This window comes from Lontra canadensis, unplaced genomic scaffold (assembly GCF_010015895.1).
Source record: "Lontra canadensis isolate GAN:19392208 unplaced genomic scaffold, GSC_riverotter_1.0 scaffold12, whole genome shotgun sequence".
In the NCBI taxonomy this organism is placed as follows: Eukaryota; Metazoa; Chordata; class Mammalia; order Carnivora; family Mustelidae; genus Lontra; species Lontra canadensis.
Window position 1 is genome coordinate 18826478 of NW_022631006.1, and position 26684 is coordinate 18853161.

A 26684-nucleotide genomic window follows, 5' to 3' on the forward strand; every position below is an offset into this window, starting at 1 on the left:
ATTGAGAGAGAGAGAGAGAGAGGGGGAAAAAAAAAAAAAACTACTACTAAACACTGCCCCAAATTATATATGGATTATCTGCTTTTCATCTGTGCTCAAAACATTTTCAAACTTATTACAGAAGGGCCTGCCAGGTATTTCCTTCATAGTTCTAGGGGGAAAAACCCTGAATTTATTATACATTTACCCAAAGTAATTTGCATGAAGTTTATAATACATACTACACAGATTTCATCTGTTATCTTCATCTCAATGTCTGAAGGACCCCTTTAACAAAACTTTTTGTAAATCCTGATACTAGTTAGTAAACATGTACTTTGCTTCAAGAACATTTATTGTCCTTAGCCCCTCAGACTGTCTCCTTATTCTCTAAGGTAACTGGTATACCTTGCACACATTAACATTACGAGGATAGCCTTTCTTCACTCTAACTTCTTGAGACAAACACTTGCCGTCAATTTGTGTAAAATTTTGAAGTCTCCATGTAAAACATGCTACAATTAGCAAAAATCTCCCCCAAACGGCATGTCAGACACTTTGAAAACAGCAAGGAATTCCTATGATAAAACTACTTCAGTGGCACCTCTCTCACAGACTCGGCATTAAATTTCTCTGCTCCAACTCAGCACAAACCTCCCAACAAATCCTGCTTTAATTATTATATCTGATTTATTTCAAGTTTATACATTCTGCCTTCCACTCACCAAACTTGTTCTTACGTTTCTAAAAAAATAAGTCATTTTTCAAAAGCAGAAAAGGAAAGATATATATTTAATATATAAAAGAAAAGGCTAAATCTGACATAATTATATTCTTAAAAACATTCCATTTATTTACAGATGTATAAAAAGGCGAATTATTGGTCTACTGAGATCATGCTTCTTATAGTGTTAGGGTGAGAGCTCACTATCCTCCCAATTCCTCAACTCCTCTCACTCAACTACATCTTCCATAATCATACATGTCATTTTCATAGATCAGTTTCTCCTGGGGTAAGGTTAAAGGGTAGGAGTTTTTGGAGATTTGAGATTTCTGTCAAGACTGCAGGACTATTGTAAAGACCGAGCCCTCCAAATTAGCCCTCACAACTTAGTAGTTCTAAGAGGTCTTGAAAATGCCATTATCTTGGGAGTTTGTAGACATCTGCAGCCTTCCTTAAACAAGTGGAATCATCTCTCATTTCCATCTTTGTACATCTCTCATGTCAACTATCTTCCCATCAAGAACTGATTATTACCTGTTTATCTATTTTCTTCTAAAAAAGGAAACAGTGTTCAGAAGCAGAATGGTCCTTCTTTTCCTGAGGATTATTCAACTCACTTGCCTTCTCCTTGGCTGACCCTCAAAAGCTGTAACAAGAGCCTTGGGAAGTCAGGAGGAAATGTGAGGACGAGACAAGCAAGTTAATAATGGGAAACTGCGATACCTGGATTAAAGTACTAAGATCTCCAAGGACAATTATTAGCAGGGGAGACAGGCGCTGGACTCCTTGGCTAAGGCATTGAATGAAATCTGCTGGGTGAAGAGGAGTGGGAGGGATAATGAGAAGCTGAGGGGCACTCATTACCTACTTTACGCTTCTTTGAGAACCTTTAAAAGAGGGAAGGTTGAATGCTGATAAGCAGGTCTAGAAAGGCAAGTAGCACAAAACCAACAATGAATTTGCTCTCACTGTAATTTGCGGAGGAAATTTTCCATGCTTTTTCAATCTGCTGATTACCAGAGTTACGAGAAAGGGAACCAACCATGTTAGTACTAATTCACTGGCTAGAACCATTCCAAAGCTGGTCTCACAAACTATGTCTGAAGATATGCTGAGTGGGATTTGGCATAAAGAAGGCAAGGGGTGGGGGGATGCAGAAGAAACAGCATCACCTAGGCACAGCCCAGGCACTGGAAGCTCTTGTGTTAGTGTTTCACAACACAAGCAAATCCTGTCAATGAAGACAGAACAGGGGTTACATTCCAAAATATAATTATTTAAGAAAGGCAAAATGCAGCAGCTAAATCCCAATCTATACATTTTCAGAATAGTGATTCTTGCCCCCAGGAGTTTCCAAGAGACCCCTCAAGTGCACCATGATTATTTACAAACTAGATAGGAAACGTCATTTCTATACTCAATACAAATCTCATCTTCTAGGTTGAAAACTTCAGCCTTTGAGAAATCTATGAAAACAACTATACAAAAATATAAATATCTTTATCTTTACAGGCTGTCAGTCCTTCATACCCTGACAGCTAATGAGTGAAAAAGCTCTACAGATCATTGAATCCATGGTAGCAGATAATAAAAAATATATCTCGTGATTCAAATACTGCCTCATTTCCCTGGTAAAGAGTGCCTACTGTGACTTTCCTTTTCTTTACATCCTGTGCAGGTAATAATGAATGAAACCTTCAAGCACCAAGAGGCTGGTTTGATTTGGGAAACATCCAGCCCCACAATTTTTTGTTTTGGCCACTGTCTCTGGTCTGGGCAGGGAATGCTTTTCATTTTAGCTGTCTTTTGAGTGATGTGATTTGTGAAAAGGGGAGGGCTCCCTCTATGCCTATCTCCAAAATATATATTCCAGGTAGAAATCCCTGGTACTATGAAATGTCTTTTCAACACTCAGACAGTAAGGGAGAACTAGTATTTTCCTTAACATCTCAAAATAATCACCTTAGTATTAAAAGTTAAAAGCATTCCTACTTTACCAGAAGGCTTGGATTTATAATTCTGATTGAAAAAATAAGGGAATGGAAGCTACTTGGGAAAAAGAAGAGAAAATTTTGCTGAATGACACAAAGTGTTTCACTTTGGTATTCCATGGTACCCTCCTCTCTCCCACTACTCTTAAAACACCAACTAAAAACTATCTCTTCTGGATCCCTTTGCACAAGTGCATCACATTCCTTGGATTTCAGACTTAAACCACTTAAAACAACAGCTATCCACTACAGTTCAGCCCATAGCAACTCCAAAGTCTCAAGCAGCTTTTAATCTGGGAGGGAAGAACTAGGAACCACTATGGACCTAGAGTCTTGTTATGAATTCCTTAGGTAAGAGGGGCACCTCGTGTTCAGTAATGGATCACATCTTCTTAGAGAGGATGAGGAGACCCAGCACCACAAGTGAGGTAACACATTTTAACATGATCAGAATTTCATAGTAGTTATTTCTAATACCGAGGTCAGCACCCTACCCCTCTTTCTCTACCATCCATCCACCGCATCAGTCAAGGATCACAGTTCCATGACACAAAGAGATGCCTATAGAGAAAGGAGGTTTCCCTCATAGCCTGGCTTCTGCCTGAGGACAAGTAAGTTCATTTCCCTGCAGAACTTGGTGAGGCCCCAGAGTTGCCCAATTTGGCCACAACAGGTGCCAGTGTAGGCATCACCTTGCTCTCCCGGCATTCCTGGTCATTCCCTGTTAAGTTCATTTTGTGTCCAACTGATCCAACTTTGGCAGCTACAGGTGCCAAACAAGGCATCACTTTGAGACTCTGACCATCTGCATCACTAGAGGGATTAGCTACTTTTAAACCTAGAGGTGCCAACTTTGGCATAGGCCTCCACAAAGTATCTGTGGTGCTGCTGTTTTCTAGGCCAGCCTTCATGTGTAGGACAGGAGGCGAGGACACACTTTCAGGCTCTGCAGGGACACCAGAAGTACTCTTCCCTCCATCACTGGCTTTCCTGTGGGGAAGGAGGGAATCCTTTATCTCAGAGTCAATAACAATCTTAAGGACATCTGGCTCAGAGGCTGGTTCAACAAGTTGTTTTTCATTCTCAGAAAAGTCATCATCTTCCAAGTGCAAGAGGAGAGGACTGACAGAGTCACTCTCCCCTTGTACATCAGGTAACTCTTTCAAACCAGTTCCCAAGTGGCCAACCTGGAAAGTTGCTCGGTTCCCAGGAGGAAGCTTACTGATAAAAGCCCGTCGAGCATCCCCTGTGAACTCGGTATCCATAGAGCTGGGCAGTTCAGCCAGGCTAACAGAGTCATCATTTAGCTGCTGATTAAGAAAGGCAATCTCATTGAGCAAAGAAGTCAGTGTCTCATCAGTATCATCTTCATCTTCCATGTTAGTTAGCAGTTCACTGGGATCCAGCGCTGCTTCCTCTATAGCAGATGCTACCTTTCTCAGTTCCATCTCTATACTTGAGTCTTTGAGATCTTTCATCTTCAATTTATGAAACGTAGACTCCTTTGGCTTCGGTTTCTCCCGTCTAGATTCACACTCTTTCCATTTATATTGAATACCTCTCATTTCACCAGGAATCTTTTTGGGTAAGAACTCTTGTGCTTCTTGCATACTGGAAACATCAACTATCTGTGGAAAACTAGAATCTTTATTCGCCAGAAAAACTGGTGTTGGGCCCAATGCCATTCTGCCTTCTCTATGGTTGCTTCTGGAAGAGATTCTACCCGAATCTTCAAAGGAGTTGTCTTCATTCCTGATAGTACTTTTCAGGTGGTCAGATGGCTTGCCATCAGGAACTTCATGAGAATATTTGCTGCCACCCATATCTACCAAACCTCCCTCTGTGGCCAATGATGTCACATTTACAATTCTTGGCATCATAAATAAGTCGTCATTTTCTGGGGGAGGGAAAAAAAAATTCATTTAGATCTACAGTGGTAAGCATCCCTCTCTCATTCATACCCAATGACCAGAGTTCTGAGAGATTTAGTAGTCAAAATTCACCAGTTTAATTTTTTAATTTTTTTTTTTAAAGATTTTATTATTTGAGAGAGAGAGAGAGCGCACTCAGGATGAATGGCAGGCAGGGGGAGAGGTAAAAGCAGGCTCCAGGGAGCCCGATGCAATGCAGGGCTCAATATGAGGACCCTGAGATCATGACCTGAGTCGAAGGCAGACACTTAAATGACTGAGCCACCCTGGTGTCCCTCACCAGTTTACTTTTATCAAGAAGATGAAAGGAATTATTAGCTCTTCAAATTATGAACCTAGCTTAACAAGAAAATAGGTAAAATCTAACCAAAGGATTCTTTAACAGTGTTTAAAAGTCTTATTTAATTGTTTTATAGAAATGTTCCCCAGTTTATTTTTTTATCCTGAGGCAAACTTGTATCTTGATTCTGTTCACCCAATTAACTGCTATTCTGAGGGTAAAATGAAGCCCTAGAGGCAGGACTGTAAAACAAAAGGTGACCCCTCCAGAAAGGGTTTAGCAGTTACTAGTACTGGTAAAGATACCCTTTTACCTTAATAGAAATTTAGGTGCCTAGAACCTAAATCATCAAACTGAGACTTCCTTTTCAATTCTACTCCTTATCCCCAAAAGGGAGTGGTGCTCAAACTGAATCAGGCTACTAAAGTAGAAGTGCACCATCTCAGATTATAACACAAAATAATAAATATTTATCAACACCAAAACCTAAAACAATGACTCTTCATCTTCCTTTTACTTTCTTATCTTTTCATGTTTTTCCTACTCAGTAATAACTAAAAATCACAACAGTTCCCAATCCCAAGTTTAAAAAAAAAAATCAATAGAGCCAAACATGTTATAAAAAGAGGGTCAATTCTTTCCAAGGAAAATGCAAATATAAGAGATCTTTATCATTACAGAACACATTCAAAAGCTTTCTCTGTCACAATGGTACCAGGGTAACTCCTTTTGTTTGCTGTTAGTGTTTTTTGTTTGCTTGTTTGTTTGTTTGTTTGTTTTAATCCAGGGGTAACTCTATCTCCCTACCCGAAAAAGACAACACTTACAACATACCTGATTGAGCCACAGCACTGGTGGCAACTTGAGGCTTCAGATCCGCTTCCAAGAGAGCAGGAGAAACAGTTACCACTGGTCCTGAGAATAAAGGACCCTTCAAGGTGAGCAACTGCCCTTGCGGAGTCATCACGATGTTAGCAGAGGTGTGTGGAGTGTTAGAGGGTGAGGTATTTTCTGTAAGGAAAATCAGAAATAAGTTAAGGATAAAAGATCTTCAATTACGCTAATATAACCTAGGAGTCTAGGAGATATCCCTAAAACCGCACTCGACTTAAAAGGCAAGTAAATTTCAAATTTGGTTAGGGACCCTCAACTTGGAATTTACTTCCTGAACCACTTTTCACTGCATCATGGGTTACCTGTACACTGATTCTCCTAAGGGACAGAACTTATGTTGAGGAAAACTCAACATGCAACCACTTTTTCATTGGAATGGTTCCAACAGTCCTGATAGTGAATCTAGATGAAGGCAAGCATAATTCTATCCTCAGGCTTGCTTTTCTTATACACCTCTAACAAAGTACAAGTTTCTAGCCCTTAAACTTTGTTTTTCCATCTATGAAATGAGGTGGACTAGACTTAACTGATCATTAAAATTCTTTCTTAGCAAAGTTAAAACTACCTCATTTTAGTATTTCTCAGTACTTTCCTAGATTTCCTGGTTCACACACTGGGCAACGCAAAGAGTAAAAGAGGAGTTACTATTCTCTTAATGATATAAACAAGTAATATAAAAGCAGAATAGCCTCATTTCCAAAATCAAGATAGGAGAGAAGAGTAACTTAAAACCAATTTACTTTGTTCCTTAATAGCAATTCACTGATAGGCAATTGGATAAATATGGAGTCTGACTCAACAAAATTAAACTTTTTAAAAATTCCAATTTATTTGTCTCAGCAAGACAATTCAACTCAGGAACAAAAACTGCAGGAAAATCAAGAGTTTGGATATAAAGTATGAAAGGATGGCAGCTTAAAAAAAATGTTCATTGAAACATTAGGATAACATGACTGCTATCAAAAGCAGGTCTTACATGTTACCATAACTGGTAACTTCTTAAGATTTCCTTGAGTATGTAAAGCTAGAAACTAAAATCTAATGTAGTTAATATTCTTTTTATAAAACCTACCTTTAATTCATTTAATTAAATCTAAAATTACAGACAAGAGATGACTCACTCCACTGAACTAAATGATATTCACCTATATTAAGGAAGGCAAAAAATGTCCCTCCTACCTGTGGCCTGTTCTCTTTTCCTGGAAAGAATCAAAGGTTTCCCCTTCCTGTTATTTATAAACATCTGTCCAAGATCTACAGATGATGCAGATCCTTCCTGCTGTTTGCTAGTTCTGGGAGACACATCAAACTCATCTGATCCCATCTTCTTTTTTCTTTTTTGTGCCTCTAGTGCTTGTTGTTTTGCATAAATATACTCCAGCTTCTTCAGGACCACTTCTTCTGTCTTACCTATAGGTTGATAGGGAATAAATTGTCACTCTTTATAAGACCCCATATAATAATGAGAAATAGAGTCAACTGAAATCTAGTTGATTTAACTATATTCCCCAAAACTATGGAAGGCAAGAGTGATTATAATCCAGAGGAAACATCCCACCCATTCAAAAGGTTAATGTTAGCTCTGGAAACCAAGCCATAAACTAAGAAGTATCTGAAATGTCTACTGAGGATTTCTCCTCACTAAAGATGTTGTATTATACTCTTTTTACCAGGTATCATTCACGTATCTCACCTGAAAGAGATGATACTTTCCGTATCAAAATATTCCGTTTTCGAGTCAGAAGATTTTTCTGTCCTATCAACTTGTCTGCCTGATCTGTTAGTCCCTGAATTTCGCTGAATGCCTAAAAACAAAAAATATGTGAATACATTTGCTCTTTCCTATAAACAGGTAAGGCCTACACAATTTCCTCAATGAAAAAATTTTAATCTAATACTTTATAGAAAACTTTATGTCATTTAAAACAATTCTTAATGCTTCAGAAATTGCTTTGTTAAACTGTAAGAGGCTATATTTATATAAGTATACTTATACTTCTAAGGAACATGACTATTTCCAAAGGGCATCACTGAGTGTTTCATAGGTGTTTCTACTACTACAAGGAGATACAAAACATTTTACTTTGCTTAGATTTTAATAATCAACTTTGAAATCAGCACCTAGTAAGTAAAATCTGGTTGCAGTAATTATGTTCTAGACAGACCTGAGTGCTTGCCTTGTACTCCTCCAACTTCTACTTAAGAAGCAATTTAAATGAAATTACTGTAGATATTTCAGATTTCCTTTTAAAATGACTGGCGACTGTTTTTAAAAACTGTTAAAATATCACCTATGTGGACCACCTGGGTGGCTCAGTCAGTTAAGCATCTGCCTTCTGCTCAGGTCATGGTTCCAGGGCAGGCTCCTTGCTCAGCAGTGAACCTGCTTCTCTTTCTGCCTGCTTGTCCTCTCTCTCTCTCTCTCTCTCTCACTCACACACAAATAAATAAAATATTTTAAAAATCAGAAACATTAAAAGTATCTATCTACCTATATATCACTTATGTTGTGCTTTTCACTGTGGTAAACTATTCTAAGGCCACCTGAGTGGCGTAGTCGGTTAACCTATTCGACTCTTAGTTTCAGGTCAGGCTGTGATCTCGGGGTCCTGAGATCAAGCCCCAAGTCAGGCTCTGGCTTCAGCACAGAGTGTGCTTAAGACACTCTCTCCCTCTATCCCTCCCCACTGCTTGCTCTTGCTCATTTGCTCTCTCTCTAAAATAAATAACCTAAAAATAAATAAAATGACAGGCAACTGTTAAAACTATGTTAAAATAGCTCTTATGTTGTGCTTTTCACTGTGATAAATCATCCTAAATGCTATGGAGAACACCAACGTAAAGAGATTGTGGTAAGTAGAGCTAACCAGAGTTTCTGACTTAATCTGAAGTTAGTTTGGCTGGTTACGAACTTGACTTTAGATGACAAACAGCTCTGACTCAACACGAGGGCTTTTCCCCTTTAGAGATTTGTTGGGTGTTCACTAGTCCATATTTAAATGTTAAATACAAGCTCTACTTCAATCTCCTCTTAGGGTGAGGATTCTCTTTCTCATAGCATGTCTAGAAGATTCTCTTAGTCAAATTGTCATTTGTGGGTCATTTATAGATGACACTTACCCTAGTGAGAATGAGACTTTTGGAAACCTTGGAAGAATGAAGCAATCCCAATGTGATCTTCAATTTCTCAAAGAGATCCCTCATTTCACCACGCCGGCGACGCTCATTGGCAGTGTGTGTCCGGCGATAATAAGCAAAAGCTTCTGCTTCTTTTTGTAGTTTTTCACTCCAGTAATCAGGCTTCAGTTTTAGAGGAATTGGTGGAACCTATCCAAACAAAAGATTGCTACCTGATTATCTCTCATTTGTACTGGCCCTCTACCTCCATCCCGAATGGCAATGTTCCATACTACATACTAGATATCTACTGTTTTCTGTCTATTTTAATAACCTCTTGATGTTGGTCATCTTACTATCAGTCTATCCTTCCTCCAAATCTGGTAACCAACAGTATAAATCACTTCGCAGCTCAAATTTCAGTGGTTCTCAAATGAGGAAGACTTTGAAGAGGGAAATCTAAAAAGAACTTACCCGTGTAATTTATTATTAAAACTTGTTTTTATGACAAAAATCACATGAAAAAATTTCAACAAAATCTTAATTTGTGGAAAACAGGTTTAAAATTCTTTTTCTTAAATGCTTTAAGATCTTTTACAATTTGGTAAAGGATCAACTGCCTCTCTTCCTAAATCACCATTCTCTCCAACCATTCTCAGGTGCTAGAAGTTTCCAAAACGCACTAAGCAATCTCACACCACCCTGCCATTACAAACTGTTGCCTGAACCTATCCCTCCCATCCTATCCTCCAAAACTTAACATTTAAAAGTCATACTTTGCATTTCTTCAGGAAAGTCTTTCTTGACCCTCAGTATGCCTTAGGCTTCTTTCTCTTACTCTCACTTTTTAAAAATTATTTACTAAAAAAAAAAAAATAATAATAATAGTAGATGCACATAGGGTTTTAAATATAAATATCTGAAGAGCTTTTAATGAAAACCAACTGTTCCCTACATTTGTACCTGGATCCTTAAAAACAACCACTTCCTGATTCTTTTAGAGGCTTCTTCTGGTTCTTAAATCTATATTCTAAGTAAAAAAACAGTAATACAGTTTATACTTCTCCATTTCCAATGCTATCTACTTCCTGCTATGCAAAAGATTTAGCTCACACCACTCTAACATCTCACATTCTTCCTAATATAGACATGTCAATAATTCTAATTCTTCTATTGATCCCTTTGCAACCTGAATATAATTCTACATCAATTTTCCATTTCATCAACACAGTATCTCTCTGTAAAATGAGGACATCAGCACTCGTATCCATTTCTTCTTCCCTCTTTCACCTCCCAATTTGTTCTTTGTACTTACACACTTTTTAAGACTGCAAGTCAGTCTTCCACACTTTATTCACAGATTATGAAAGCTTGAAAAAATCATTAACAATGGCTACCTTAAATCAAGACAATGTGAATACTACTTATACAAAGTGAGTCATAATTGTATTTCCTGTCTTCTATAGTTTCTTGGTTTTGTGCTTTTTCCCTCTGATGTTTCTAACTGCTTTCTGACACTGGAGGCCTTTATCTAACCCTGACAGTATCCCAAAACCCTTATATAAAATCACTGTCTTTCTAAAGTCAAACTCATTGTGCATTAGTATAGTATGGGAAAAGAAAAGATACAAGATACAAAATTATCAAGTTTAATTATAGTAAGACACTACAAATGATTTGCACATAATAATTAGGGTACAAACAGTGGCTTGTGTACATAAGGTATTATGAAAACTCTTACATCTGAAAAATGTTTTAGGATGAATAAAAAATATGGTGATATATGCAAAATGATTTCAATCATGTAAATATGTACCACCCAAAACGAGATCAAACTCCAACTAATCACCCAGTGGTTTTTAAAAAGGCTTGAATACCACTCTCCACCTCAAACCCATATCCATCACTGTTTTATATTACTTAAACTAAAAACAGAGAAACGAGTGGAAAATGGTTTAAACAACTAAACTCTCTTCCACGCTTAGCCTAAGGGGGAACCCTGCTTAATTATGGTGCTATGACATCATACACTCAAATACATCAAGAAAAGCAAAGAGGGCTCATAATTTAGTGGCTCCTTGAATTTCTAGCCATCATTCAGAGAATAATTTTTTTATTCACTGAAAATAATGAGCCTAGACAAGAAAGAATGCCAGCCTTTTTTCACATCATACAATTAGAGTACAGGATTAGTTTTCAAATAAGCACATCAATTTTCATCAACTCTGTACCCATTTTAATTCTTCTAAAATAATTCTATTTAGTAGTAGAGAGTTAAGAAAGGAAAAAAAGCACTTCAATAGTATAATTTCATGAAGGAAAAAAAAAAAAACTAATTATATTAACTCACTGGCAAAAATAGCCCTGAAAAGTCATAGCTAATAGAGAAATGTTATTTCAAACTGTAATGACAAATGTTATCAATTTAATTGAGTAATTGCCATTAAATATATTGTAAATACCTTTCGATTCCTTTCAGCAGCTTTTTCATCTGCAGAGATATGGGTACGGCACCTAGGTAAAGACAATATTTTCCAATGTCTTACTGAAATTCAATAACCCAAGACCTATTTCACTGAACAAAGCCATCCCAAACTGTTTGAAAGTATAACCAGCTTCTTTTTGTCAAGGTCTGATGATATGGGGCAATAGGATTTATTTCAACAGTATGCTTTATCCTCTAAGTATTCAAATAGTCCCTAAAACTGCAAATTACTTTTTCAACCATGAAATTTTTCATATATACAACCTGTTTAAACAAATTATACAATGAACATCTGGGTGTCTACCACTCAGCTCAAGAAATAAAACATCTCAAATATACAGGAAATCTTTTTTCCATTTCAATTTTTATTTAAATTCTATTTAGTTAACATTCAGTGAAGTACCAGTTTGAGGAGAATTCAGTGACTCATCACTTAGATACAACACCCAGTGCTCATCCTATCAAATGCCCTCCTTAAATACCCATCACTCATCTAGCCCACCCCCTCCCGCCCCCACCCCCTGCTGCCCGGCCCATGGCTCAGTATGTTCTCTAAGAGTCTCTTAGGTTTTCCTCTTTCCTCCCTCCACCATATGTTCATCTGTTTTGTTTCTTAAATCCCACACATGAAGGAAATCATATGGTATTTGTCTTTCTCTGATATATTTCGCTTAGCAAAATACACTCTAGCTCCATGCATGTGGTTGTAGATGGAAGATTTCATTCTTTTTGATGGCTGAAGAATATTCCACTATGTGTGGAATACCACCACACATATCTTCTTTATCCATTCATCAAAAAAATACAGCCCACCCAATCACATTTCCTTCCTCTCTTCTTTCTTGTAGGTGAACACTCTCAAAATGAGAGTTTTGGTTTTTTGTTTTTTAAGATTTATTTATTTTGAAAGAGGGGGTAGAGAGCACGCATGAATGGAAGGGAGGGGCTGAGGGAGACGGACAATCTCAAGCAGCCTCAGCAATGAGTGCAGAGCCAAATGTGAGGCTCGATCTCGTGACCCTGAGATCATGACCTGAGCCAAAATCAAGAGCTGGAGGCTTAACCGACTGAGGCACCTGGGTGCCCCCAAAATGAGTTTTTACCTTGCATATCTATGCAGTTTTACTAGGAATGTACATATCCCTAAATAGAAAATACTAGGTAGCACTTCAAACATTATATATTATGGTATATCTTCATCTGATTTCACTCAACATTACATCTGAGGTATTGATAGACACAGTTCTAGTTCAATCATTTTAACTGCTATATAATGTTCCCTAAGCATGAAGTTTACAAAATTTATTTTTCAGAATTCTGGTAATTGTTTAGGTTGTTTCCCAATTTTCTCAATGGCAAACAATGTTGCAATGTATAGTCCCACATATGGCCCCTTGTACCTATGTGTGAACTTTTCCAGGTTATATATACCTAAGAGTAGAATTGCTGGTTAGAAGGAAGATGTGGAAGTCAACTTCAGTCATATCACACTACTCTCCAAAATGGTTTTAACAATTTACACTCCCACCTGCAGTATGTTCCGACTGCTCCACAATTAGACACAACAGTACTATGAGAAATCACAACTTTTGCCAATCTTATGGATGTAAACTAATGAAGTCACTGTGGTTTCATCTGTATATCCCTAAATACTTGTGAGGTTAAACAAATTTGTATGTGTTTACTGGTCATCCAGGTTTCCTCTTCTGTGACCTGCCTATGATATCCATTATATACTTATCTATTCCCTCATCTTTTTCTTACTGACTTAAAAAATTATTTTATATCATTGATACTAATCCTTTGTCAAACATGTACTGCAAATATTTTCCTTATACTATTAATTTGCCTTTCACAGTTTTCATGGTGTAGTAAGAGAAATTTTTAAATGTTTAACAATCTGTTCCTTTGCAATCTGTCCTCTTTCTGTGTTGGTTATTCTTGACCCTTTTATTGTTCCAGCCCATTAAGATGGTATCTTTCCACACAAATGTAGTGATCCGGAGGGGCACGTGCACCCGAATGTTTATAGCAGCAATGTCCACAATAGCCAAACTATGGAAAGAACCTAGATGTCCATCAACAGATGAATGGATAAAGAAAATGTGGTGTATATATACAATGGAATACCATGCAGCCATCAAAAGAAATGAAACCTTGCCATTTGCGACGACATGGATGGAACTAGAGGGTATTATGCTTAGCAAAATAAGTCAATCAGAGAAAGACAATTATCATATAATCTCCCTGATATGAGGAAGTTGAAATGCAACGTGGGGGGTTTGGGGGACAGGAAAAGAATAAATGAAACAAGATGGGATTGGGAAGGAGACAAACCATAAGAGACTCTTAATCTCACAGAACAAACTGAGGGTTGCTGGGGGGGAGGGAGGGAGAGGGGTGGTGGTGTTATGGACATTGGGGAAGGTATATGCTATGGTGAGTGCTGTGAAGTGTGTAAACCTGGTGATTCACAGATCTGTACCCCTGGGGCTAATAATACATTATATGTTAATAAAAAAATTAAAAATTAAAACAAATTTAAAAAGATGGTATCTTTCCATTTATTGATCTTCAATGTCCTACAGTAATTTTATTAACAAAAGCTGTTAATAATCCCAAATAATGTTTTTTTCTGTTATTATAAATGGTATTTTTTTGTTTGCTGCTTTTGTTAATAATCCCAAATAATTTTTTTTCTGTTATTATAAATGGTATTTTTTTGTTTGCTGCTATTGTTCAGAAAAATCAACTTTAGTATAATCAACATAATCCAGTGATACTGCTAACCTTAAGTCTAATTAATTACATTGTTAAAAGATTTAAACTCTTTTGACCTTAACCAATAGGCAGCTGAAATAGCCTCCAAATAGCTCTGGAATGAAGAAAATTATTAGATCTATGTCCCCATCCTGAGACTTTCTCAGCATCATCAGGGATAAAGAATTACTCTTTCTGAACTTATTACTCTTTTACATGGTGGTTAAAAAGATAACAGGAAAAGCACATCTGGCACAAAATAAGGACTTCTATCTTATTTCCATCAATCTCTCACACCCCAATCCCTAAAAATTACAAGGTTTACTAACACAGAAAATGGAATAAATTTTCCTGAACATACTCTATTTTCATCTCATCTGAACACATAAAAATTTCCCAACTGTATCTCACCTGTTAACCAATAAAGTAACCAAATTCAGAATTTAATGCCTATTCTTAAAAAGATAAAGGAACTAACTTCTGTTCAGTAGTCCACTTTTGTGTCAGTTACCCTAGTCACATACATTATCTTATAGAATACTTCAAATTAGGGGCATTTTCCTCATTTCATAGCTAAAGAATCTAAGACTCAGATTAAAGACTCGCCTGAGGTTAAACAGCTACAAACAGAACTACTATTTTACTACCCATGTGTCAGGCTCCAAAAGCATAGGTTATTCACATTCACACATGGTCTTCTAGCAATAACCAAGGGAAGTTAATTACCTCTGAATTCCAGCTCCCCTCCACCTACTAATCAGAAAAAAGCTAGAGGAATAAAGAACTAGATCAGTTATCCAGAGCTCTTCAAGAGAACATTTAATTTTGTTTATGGTCACAAAACAATGATAGCAAAAAACAAAAATCCAAAAACAGATTAAGACTTACGGCTGTTTGAAAGTCTGTGTTTGGGCAGCTGTGGTCTTCACGTGGGAAACATTAATTTCCTCAGAGAGATCTTCTACAGTCTCAATGTCCACCTGTTCCTCATCATCCTCAATGTATTCTACACAGTTATTCTGAAATAAAGCAATCCAACAGTAAATAAAGTATTGGGAAACAAACATACCTAAAATTTCCAACCAAATACTCCCTTTATAAAACCAACCAGGGCCAAACATTGATTTTAAACCATGAATACTGATGATCCCAAACTTGTTTTTCATAAGAAGGAATGAGTTAGAAGATAACATATGGTTAGAGCTAACAACCAAGCACTACATTAAAAATCATACATACTGAACAGACATCACTAGAGTCCCCAGAGGGCTGTATATGCTTCAGTGTTATTTCTAGTGGACAAAATTCAGGTACAAATATATTAAAGCTTCATAAATCTTAAGATTAAATAGCAGCGAAGTAAAATTTCGTGAATGGTAGGGGGAAAGGAGAAAAATTCAGGTTCTACTTTACGAGTGCTTCATGGCTAACCCCTTATCACATACCCACAAAAATGCACTCAAGGCAGATATGAAAACAGAATATAGCCCAGAGTCAGTCTTCTAAGCCTCTTAATCGCACACAAGGAGAGCTTCTGAGGAATTTCAGATACCAAAAAAGCCCAAACTTACTGTACTTGCTTGTACAGTAAAAACAAAAAGCAAAAAACAAAAAAAAACAAAGTTGGGCTGCCCAGGTGGGCTCAGTCGATTTAGCAACCAACTCTTGATTTCAGCTTATGTCATGGTCTCAGGGGTGTGAGATCAAGCCCCACATTGGGCTCCACGCTCAGCTCGGAGTCTGCTGGTCCCTCTCCCTCTGCTCCTCCTCCACTCATGCACGTGCATGTGCATGCACAAACTAACACATAAAATTTTTTTTAAAAAGTCAATCAGTGAGCATTTATTGAGCACCTGTCATGGAAACTCACTGTATTATTTTATGTCAACAGCAGAATATAGAAATCATGGAATATGTAGATATACTTAAGTCCACCTTTAAAAGTGGTGTTTACTATGCCAGAAACTAAACTGGAAATATGTTATCTGTTTATAACAGTACTATACCTGAGAGGCACAATTTAAAATGAAGCATCCCAATCACCTTATTAATTCTGTTTAAACTTGATGGAAAAATTACTTACCCCCATGAATTATAGGTTCCATAAGGCTGACAGACACTAAATGCAAGCCATCAATTATGGTCCCCAATTCAAACAATGTCTATTAAATTTAAACAATGTGAACAATATATATTAACTCTAGGAAGCTAAATCAAAAGAGTTGACAGAATCTAACTAACTAGTAGACAGAATCTAAAGAGTCTGAATTATAATGTAGGTAGATGCTTTATGGTGTTTAAACTGAAGAATGTCTGCCTACAGCATGGCTTTAACTGAAGGCTTTATAAATAATATCCAATAAACTTCACAATGGAAGATTAAAGAGGCTACTCACTACTTTCCTTAAACTATTCCAGTATAACGCTAATCACATGCACAAAAATATGCTATGTGTCGGACAGGTACAGAAATACAGTGCAGAATTTAGATTTTACAGATCATTTGCTATAATGCCTGTACTTTTAAAAAGGTTTCTGTACCTTGTATGTCAGATTCCCTATTAGGAAATCCAATCCCTTAAGACACTTTAAAGCTTCTGTTAAGTCAGTTCTACTGAGAGCAACAGTTTTCACTGGTTTTAAGGTTGGACTGTCTTTGGTCTGATGCTTACCCAGGCTGACTTACAATGGGAGATTCCGCAAAAAGCACAAGAAGATCTTGCAATCTAACTCTTAAACTCAATGAATTCAGATTCTTCAGCTACCCATAGGTTATCTGTCCTCAAAAAGGATGAGGCTACAAATAGAATATAAGGCAAATGTATATAGAATCCTCTAATAGTAGAGCTAGATCCTCGTTTTACAAATGAGACAACCGAGGTAAAGAAATAACCAACCCAGGAATATTAGAATACTTAAACATTTTTGATTTTAAAATACTAATCTTTCTGTTCTATTTTATCTGTATAAGGCAGTTAGGCATTAACAGAGAAGGACCAGGTAACACAGAGACTGAATCTCATGAAGTGAGATTCTAAAAAACCAACTGCATGATGATCACCTCAGAGGGCCATATTATCTGCTCCTAGTGAGAGGGACAGGATTTATATTTAGGGGCCCCCTCCAGGCAGCTGGCTACAATCTCCTTATGTTTTACATCAAACCCCACTGTCAGGCGTCAGCATACGAGAGCCTGCCATCTGTTTTCGTAAATACAAGTTTTACTGGAGCACAGCCACACTCTCACTTACTATTGTTTATGGCTGCTTTCGTGCTGTAACAGCAACCAGTTACCAACAACAAGCCATCCAGCCTACAAAGTCTAAAATGTTAACAATCCAGCCCTTTACAGAAAAAGTCTGTCCAACTCCTGCCCTATATGCCTCTCACTTAGATAGGGTTACAACCTTAAGTAGGAAGTCTAGAAAAATGGCTTCAGAAAAAATGTTTGTAAAAATTATAAAAGTCATATTACAAAGAAAGATGACCAAAGTTTACAACATAAACTCTAGAAACTATTTAATTTCAGGAAATACTTTAAAAGCAACTTAGGGCAGGGTGATAATAAAATATTAAATGGTATTTTCCATTTTTCGCCAAAAAGAGAAACATTTCTCTAAATGTAAGCAGTAAGTTCTCCTCTGGTTTAAGTCCACCCATTCCCTGTTTTTTATGTAGCTACCAGACAGGCTTCACACAGAAAATGTCAAAAACAAAACAAAACAAAAAAAAACCAAAACCAACAAAAAACCTGAGAACAAATAGGAGCAGGAGTTTCAGGATATCTTTTTTTTTTTTTTTAAACCTAACTTGAAAGCACTCTCAAACATCTATCCCCCAAAGGCATAAGCCAGCCTTTCCATAATAGCAGGTACGTCTCAAAGAACAATATAAGCTCAATAAATGTTACTTGACTGACATAGCCTAAAAACTATGAAGTCATTTAATCATGATCTAAACCTAGGCATCCAAATCAATGTATCAAGTCTTAGTGATCTTCTGGAAAAGCTACTGTCTCTAATAAATCATTTTAAATTCTTGAGGTTTCAGTCACAACAAAAATGGGCTCACCACCTTTTCTACATCATCAACCTCCTCACTCTGGTAGTCAGAAACAACATCCACAATCTCATCAATAGAATCATCGGTTTTCTCATTCTCATCTTCCTCATCCTCCTCTTCCAAATCCAAAACAGTCAAGTCAGCACTGCTTCGCCCACCCTTCTTCTCTTGCTTTGGTTGTATCTGTTCTCCTGACAGCAGTAAGTGACCTTGAAAATGTCCTTCCCCTCTGCTCCCTTTTGTGGCTCTCCTCGGAACACTGGAGAAGGCTGTAGGACTAGAAATCCTACTCCAAGAATCACATTCAGTTTTTAAAATTCTGACATTTTCAGTAGTTTCACTTTTTCCAAGTAGATCAGAGATGCCTTGTTCTTGTTGAAACACATCAGAATTTTCCTGACAGGTCTTTATTTCTTTAATTAACTGCTCATCTGCCTCTTTCTTGCATTCTTGTGAAGTTCCAACACATTTCTGGGTCAGAGGGCCCTTCAGGTGTTTTCTCCATCTCTCCCTAATACTGTCCTTCTCCAGAGAGTCTCCACATCCCTTCTCCTTGGCCTCTGGCTGTGGAATAGATTGCTGCTCCACAACTTTGCTCCCTGATAATTCGAGTTTACTTTCTTCCTTAGAGATGACTGGAAATTCATTTGATTTTTCCTCTGGATTTTCTAATCCTTTCTGTTGTTCCACTTTCACATCACCAAGCTTTTTAAGCTGTATACTACTTACACTTTGGACTGTCACATTGCTGGCTTTTTTGGAAATGGTCTTAACTTCTAGAACAGTCAGTTTTTCTTTGGAATTGTTATGATTTCTAATCCCATACTCTTCATCAACATCTTTATAGTCTTCACCTATGTGTGAACCAGTGGTACAGGAGTGCTGAGAAGGTTTAACAATTATAGGACCCTCTTCTGTAAGGGATTCTTCATCTAAATGATCACCCCCATCTACCAAGGAATCATGCAGGATTTCTTCTGACGCAGCAGCCCCAGAGTTTTGCTTTATTACATTAGCCCCAGAATCTATAGCTTCTCCTTCTGACTGTAGGGCCTTCTTAGTATCCTGCTCTCTTTTTAAAAAGCTTGTCCCATCTTTCTGGTCTGCACTCTGAGACTCTCTTTTCATCTGAAGAGAAGCAACATGTTGAAGAATGGAACTGGGAACAGGCTTTTGTCCAGGGAGCTGCAACAAAGCAAAACTACCAGACTGGAGAGGAATAAGACTGGCTGTACCAACAGGCTGCCCTCCTGAACTATAGGTTATTTTGGTCTCAGAACCTGTTTTACTTGCAAAGCTTTGTGGTTCAGGAGGGGAAATCCTCAGGGTCAATGTACCAGACTGAGACACAAAACTAGGTCCAGAAGAAAGCAATGATGGTGCCTGAGTGATAACATTCACTGCTGGAGAAGACCCAACAGCCTGAATTACAGGATTCATAACAGAGAAAGCAGAGGATGAAGCAGAAGATGGTGGAGTCGCTGAAGGTTTGGAAGGAGTGGGTAACCGGATCCCCATCACAGAGCCTGATAAGAAAAAAAAAAAAATTTTTTTTTAAATTATCACTGCCTGTATAAAGACTTTCAAGTTATGCTTTTCTTTTTGACAGGTTAACTCTAAGAGACTAAGAAATCCTGGTGTATGACCATCCCACATGGCCAAATGATTCAACAAAAGAAAAACTCATCAGAAAGATCTCCAGTTTTATACCTGGGTTCCGAAACATAACAGGCTGTAAGTTGGGCTGGGTATTAGAGCCTCGAAGCTGATGCAAGGGGAGGAGCTGAACAATCTGCCCGTTAGGATGCCTGAATAGATTCATCCCACTTGGGCTCCTAACAGGCTGCAAGACCATCCGATGCCCCTGAAGCTGTGTGTTTGGAACAGGTCTAAGAGTAGGAGAACCTTGCTGCACTGGAATCAGCAACAATCGAGGTCCAGTACGTTTCACTGTGTTAGAAGAGACCTGAGGAGTAGCCACTGGAATCTGAGGGGCATTTTCTGAAAAACAGAAAACAGAAACATAGTATCAGTTCACTTTAATGCATACAGGAAAAACTATTAGGACATAAGATCTGACCACACTATAAATAATTTCTAATTTGAATTATACAGTTGGTGAAATCCTGTACCTCTATCATACGTTACTTAATAGTCCTATGGCTGAGAACAATTTATCTTAAAACCTAATTATCAAGACATTGTAGGACCTTAAGCTCAGAAAGGTTAAAAAAAGAAAGAAAGAAAAAAGCATCAATTGTTAAGAGGTGCATTTAAAGAGATTAATGCCTCTGCCTAATGAAAAACATGGCAGGCCTCTAAATCTCGACTCTCATTAAAGTTAAACAGATCATTCATGATAAAATGCTCTTCTTCAACCTTATAATTCAGGTCATTAACACTAAAATTATGACTTCATTTCATAGGTCATACTCAAGTAAGATAAAGTCAAGGACTAAAAATCGCGAGACATAAAAAACTCCTTGGCTTTTAAAATACACTGACAAATAACCAAAGCGTAAAGATCTGTGGAAATTATTTTTCAGAAGAAAAAAAATACATACCCCCAAAAAATGGAATGAAATTAAGAGACATCAAAGAAGCAGGGAAATAAAGCCTGGTTAGGAAGAGGCAAAAGATAGTTTTAAAACAAACAGAAAAAGCAAAAATTTAATGCAAAAGATGTGAATTTTAAAAAATTTCAAATCATTAATAGTACCTAAAGTCCCACTTCAATGTTTGGAAGAGATATTTAGAAATACTGAAGACAGAGAAAAATAATAATACGAACAATCTACAGACAGATTTTTGGTCATGGGGATAAAAAGGCAGGAGTAACGGTGATGTGGGGCAGAAATGAAACTAATCTAACATTACCATTCAAATTAGTGAACTTATTTAACATTATTGATAAATATTTTCATTAGTTTGTCGCTAAATAAAAAAAAATCAACAAACCAAACGAATCAGTTTAACATGTGACACTATCAGGTAAGTACTCTACCCCACCAAACGTCTCAAACTTCTAAAAGGAAATTATGCTCCTAACATTTACATGACAAATTTTATGTAAGATCCAGAAGTACTCTTGAAAGTGAAATAAAATGTGAAAACCAAACTGTTGGGGGGGGTGCAATTTAAATAAAAAACATCCACCTTATATGAATTAAGAAACACGTTAAAGCATTCTTAATTTCCCAAACATTTCTATTCAAAGAACATTTTAGAGAGTGGTTCAAACCAAAGCACTCTTAATTCAGAGAACGAAAGCAACCTTTAACAGACACACAAAATATGCAAGTATTTATTCACATGCAGGCGAGGGCTAAGAAGGAAAAAGAAAAGGAAGTTAAATGAAAAAGTCACAGATGTCTAAGTACCCAAGTTGGGATCCTCTTTACGAACCTAAAACAAAATTACACACACTTAGAAGTTACCAGAGTCAGCTCCATTTTAAAAAGAACAGTTAAGAAAATCTGTTAACATTAGTATTTCCTCAAGTGGTATTACAGAAGATATTTTTAGATGGTATATGGATATAGTATATCACCATATCATATTGTCAGAAAGTAATTTCTTTTTCCATTTTAATCTTCTGATTATATACAGAAGAAAATACTAGTCTTTGATATTCCATCAGCATTTTCTAGGTTTCTTCATTAACAGGGTGCAAGCTACATATTAACATGGTAGCTAGCTAGAATGTATTTCTTTTTATTATTGTTTCTAATGTATTTATTTATGGAGTAAACCTCTGTTACGACAAGTAATGTTGGTTTCCAATTACAGTAAAATAGCTCCTTTTAAAAATACATTTAAGCAAGCAAAGGAGTTTATTTAAGTAAGAATATTAAGTCAGTAATAGTACAAATGAGAATCAGAGCAAAATACCTGAATGTATATTCCAAGTGACTGAAATCTGAGAAACAGCGAACCACAAAAAGCTAAACAAACTACTTTATAGCTTCATGACAGAAGTAAAGAAAAGGGTTGGAATCCATATCATTTAGAAAAATCTCAAGTTAAAATATGACAAGATAGAAACCTTGAGATCCAAGAGGAAATCCAAATGGCTTTATCAACAACAATCTCCATTCTGAAACTGCATATTAAACTAATCATTTTTAATCTTTATATATGGGGAGAAGTAGAAGACAACAAATTTAATCCATGATTCATTTATCCTTTGGAAAGACCTTCAACTTTAAACTAACTCCCAAATCACTTCATTCCTAAAACACTGATAGAGATTTGGACTATGTCACTAAATGCAAAAATACTTAGTAGGAAAAATATCAATAACCAAAGAATTATTGTTGCCTACTTATTTTCCCTTAAGTCCTGTGAAGTCTCTCACTCTTACATAGTAATTCTGAGTACATTAAGAGAACCATTTATTTTAGCTGGTTGAATTAGGATATAAAAAATTAGCCAAGTGTAGGATATTTCTATTTTTTTTTTTTAAGATTTTATTTATTTATTTGACAGAGAGAGATCACAGTAGGCAGAGAGGCAGGCAGAGAGAGAGGAAGGGAAGCAGGCTTCCTGCTGAGCAGAGAGCCCGATGCGGGGCTCGATCCCAGGACCCTGGGATCATGACCTGAGCCGAAGGCAGAGGCTTTAACCCACTGAGCCACCCAGGCGCCCCAGGATATTCCTATTTTATATTCACTTAACATAAGCCACAAAAAAACTTTAACTGAAAAGTTGATAAACATACAGATTCCTAAACAAAGAAATATGCCTCCTTATTTCTATCTCAATCAGTTCATACAAAATAATAAACAGAAGGATAATGTCAGTAGTATACGGGAGTTGGTCGGATTCACAAATGATTTTTACTAGGTAAAAGGACCTAGAGTCTTAATCTTCAGCAAGGAGAGAAAAGCCCTTAGCCTGGCTGTAGCATGGCAAAAGCCCTCTGTTTTCTTTTTTAATTAAAAGGAAGCACACACAGGGACGCCTGGGTGGCTCAGTCAGTTAAGCATCTGCCTTCGGCTCAGGTCATTATCCCATAATCCCAGGTCCTGGGATGGAGCCCCACACCAGGCTTCCTGCTCAGCGGGGAGCCTGCTTCTCCCACTGCCTGCGGCTCCCCCCTGCTTGTGTGCATGCACATGTGTGCACATGCTCTTTTCTCTGGAAAATGAATAAATAAAATCTTTTAAAAAATAAAAATAAAAAGAAGCACACACAGCCCCCACCCCCCCCCCCCAGAAAGGAATCCCTACATTTGGGTTCCCTCCTCAGAGATGCACAGACCTAGCTCTCAGCACACAGAAGTACACTTCGTGCTACGCCCATCTTGATGGCGGCTCTACTGGCTCAGAACTCCACTCCCATACATTATTTCAGATTCAGCCAGTATTTCTATTATAATGTTTTTTTTTTTTTTTTTTTAAAGATTTTATTTATTTATTTGACAGAGAGAGATCATAAGTAGACAGAGAGGCAGGCAGAGAGAGAGAGGGAAGCAGGCTCCCCGCTGAGCAGAGAGCCCGATGCGGGACTCGATCCCAGGACCCCGAGATCATGACCTGAGCCGAAGGCAGCGGCTTAACCCACTGAGCCACCCAGGCGCCCTATTATAATGTTTTTGAGTATTTTTAATCTCCTCAGAAAATCTCCAGCTCCACACTAAATCATCTGTCAAGGCTGTTCAATTTATCTCCAAAGTACCAGTTATGGTTTTTATCAGTGCTCTGGTTACAAAGTTGCAGAGATTTTTAGTGACTTGTCCTAACCCTTTATTAATCATGAGGTCTATTACTTTCAGTTTTCAGTTTTGCAGAAGGTCAAGGTTTTCAGGAATCCATGTATCATGTTACAGCAGAAACACCTACACTGTTACCCTGATATATCCGTAATCCTAACAAAACCATAAGTGATATAAACAGTTGTATGGTAGGTAAACCAGCTAGTAACATCTAGGCCTTACCTGGTCTCTGGCTCACAGGTGGACTCCCATCAATTCCCGAGAGTATAATGGGAACAGAGCCCAGAGATGAAGTTGGTGTGGTCACCATGGAGGAAGATGCAGCTGTGGTCACCACGACTATGGAGGTGGAGGCAGTGGAAGCAACAGGAAGAGTTATAGTTGGAGGAGATGCTACCAAAGACTTAGGAAAAGCAACTGAAGCCACAGGGGTAGTTATCCCAGTCGTTTTGATAAGGTTCACAGTGGCTGTAGACTGGGAAGGTGTTACAGGGGTGCTGGTATTAGTTTCAGAAACCTCAACAACCCCTGCAGTGGTGGCACCAGAAGAATAAGTAGTTTCTTTAGTTCCCACGTCAGAAATAGCAGTCATAGGTGTCACAGCAGTAACATTCTCTAAAAACACTTGAGGGGTGGTAGTAGTGACAGCAGCAGTCACAGGGCTGCACACCTGAACTGGCTCAGAAGAAACCACAGGTGTGACGACCATTACTGGAGAAGGTCTGATACTGAACTTCTGTGGCCCTGTTAGGGGTTGGGGTGTGCTAACTCCAGGTATCTTCTGCTGCAGGGCTCCAACTTTACTCATCACAAACTGTGTGAACACACCACCAGGAGAGGGTCGAGCCGCTGCAAATAAAAATTTGCAGGTCAAATATCTTCAGTTCTCATATTTTATCCTCTTAGTGATTGTGTTTATCAACATTTATTGTGCACCACTGGGTCAATTTCTTACAGGTACTACCTACCTGCATGATATGTGCCAATTTCCACCCACAGAAATCAAACACTTCTCTCAACCCAAACCAAACCTTTATAATACTATGAAAGGGATTAAAACTGGGTGTTCCTACTAAGATTCTTTTGACTGTGCAATATAGCCAAATTGCCAGGACACTAAAAAGGCAATATAGCAGCACACAACTTCATCATCTAAAACAGTGAAGAACGTCGTAAGGAGATTTTTCTTCCCCTAACTCTAATTTTAAAAACTTGTTTCTCCACTTCCTCCTGTCCCAGCACCTCCACTTCTTTGTAACTGCTATCCTCTTATGAGACAGTTAAATTTTACATTATTTCTGAAGTGTATAAAGATACTTTTCAAGAGGGCAGGATAGGACTTAAAATCACCAGTTAAAGCTACTTTAAAAATGGTAAAATGGGGTCTTTTTAAGGCATACAATGCTTGTCCTCCATCTTCATATAACTCCAGCATTCAGCCGGATTATTTCAATTTCCCACCAGAGGAATAAGAATACAGCAATGGACACTTATAGTCCTAAACAGATCTGGACAACAAAAAGAAGAATTCAATAAACTGACTACATATACTCGCAATGCTAAAACACAAAATACTTTCAGAAGGTAATTTATTACAGACTCCATCATTGAAATATTAAACAAATGAGGTTTTCATTCACAGAACAGGATGAACAGAATAAAGCAACACTTCCAACTTATGTTTTTCAAGAGCTTTTTATTCTAAGCCTATACTACACAAACTCAACCCCCCTGGATTTGCTAGCTCCTTGGTTTCATAAGTTCAAGGAACATATATATGACTGGTTACAAAAATACCAGTGCCCATAAAAGAAATATTAAATTAGGTAAAGTATTTAAGAGTAAGTCTTCCTTTTTCAAAAACAAAATTAAAAATCTAAGTCTTTTCTATATTAATAAAACCAGTCTAAAAGTCTGGAAATTAACTATTAACTAGAGTTCAATTCATCTACTATCACAGGTGGTCAGGAAGAATTACCAAAAACAGACAAGGTCAGGCAAGACAGACATCAAGAATAAGAACAATGCCAATTCTATATTTCTCTAATTTTCACGACCTCTATACTTGTATCCACTGGCCAAGCACCAAGGCACAGGCCTTTCTAAAATATATATACAGTCCAACTTACCAATCGGTCTTTTTGCCGGGACGAATGCCTTCAGATTCTTCCCAGGGCGATTTGTTGTAGGGCCAGAGGAGGATGCCGTTTTGCAATTGGATGTTGAAGGCAACAGGGTACGTGGTTTCCTGGATGCAGCCACCTTGGCATTGGATGCTACCTTGGAGATGACAGTACTGAGGGTTGAGAGGTCCAGGACTGAGGGTCGCAACCTGCCTGTGATATAAGCAGCTAGCCTATTGGCTGGATGCAATGCCCCCATCTGTCCCAATAGCAACTTAGCCTGCGGGTAACTCTTACCATTAACCTGAAACAAGTGGCAAAGAGAAATTCTGTAAAGATAAAATTCTCTTGCTAACTTATCTCCCTTGACAGGGGTTTCATTTTTACAAGGTTTTAAAAGTCTATTCTTCAGATTTAAAGGGAAAAAGAAATGGACTTTTTCCATTTGATACATAATCTGAGTATTAGAAGGTGAAAAAAAAAAAAAGCTGCCATCTGATATTCTGAACTAATCTCATCTTCATTTTGGTAGTTTGGAAACAGACCTTAGTTCATCAATATCTGCTCCTAGATATGTGAGAGGCACAGTCAAATCTAAGGAATCATCCAACGGTTTTACTTA

At 37.6% G+C, this 26684-nt stretch overlaps 1 protein-coding gene across 14 annotated transcripts in view; it reads right to left on the reverse strand.

The window, feature by feature from the left end:
• Positions 1-753: 753 nt before the first annotated feature.
• Positions 754-26684, reverse strand: part of MGA (MAX dimerization protein MGA) — a 173705-nt gene continuing 147774 nt past the window's right edge. For 6 of the 14 annotated variants that reach the window (XM_032856766.1, XM_032856765.1, XM_032856772.1 and 3 more), the window contains exons 14-24: positions 26069-26366; positions 24162-24788; positions 19934-20224; positions 18233-19749; positions 15050-15180; positions 11379-11430; positions 8920-9126; positions 7493-7604; positions 6979-7209; positions 5740-5916; positions 754-4591 (exon numbers count right to left, since the gene is read on the reverse strand). In XM_032856766.1, the coding sequence (XP_032712657.1) occupies positions 3312-4591; positions 5740-5916; positions 6979-7209; positions 7493-7604; positions 8920-9126; positions 11379-11430; positions 15050-15180; positions 18233-19749; positions 19934-20224; positions 24162-24788; positions 26069-26366 (4923 nt within the window). In that variant the 3' untranslated portion in view covers positions 754-3311. The remainder of the gene's footprint in view (positions 4592-5739; positions 5917-6978; positions 7210-7492; positions 7605-8919; positions 9127-11378; positions 11431-15049; positions 15181-18232; positions 19750-19933; positions 20225-24161; positions 24789-26068; positions 26367-26684) is intronic. The other 8 variants (XM_032856774.1, XM_032856769.1, XM_032856773.1 and 5 more) reach the window with 6 other exon arrangements.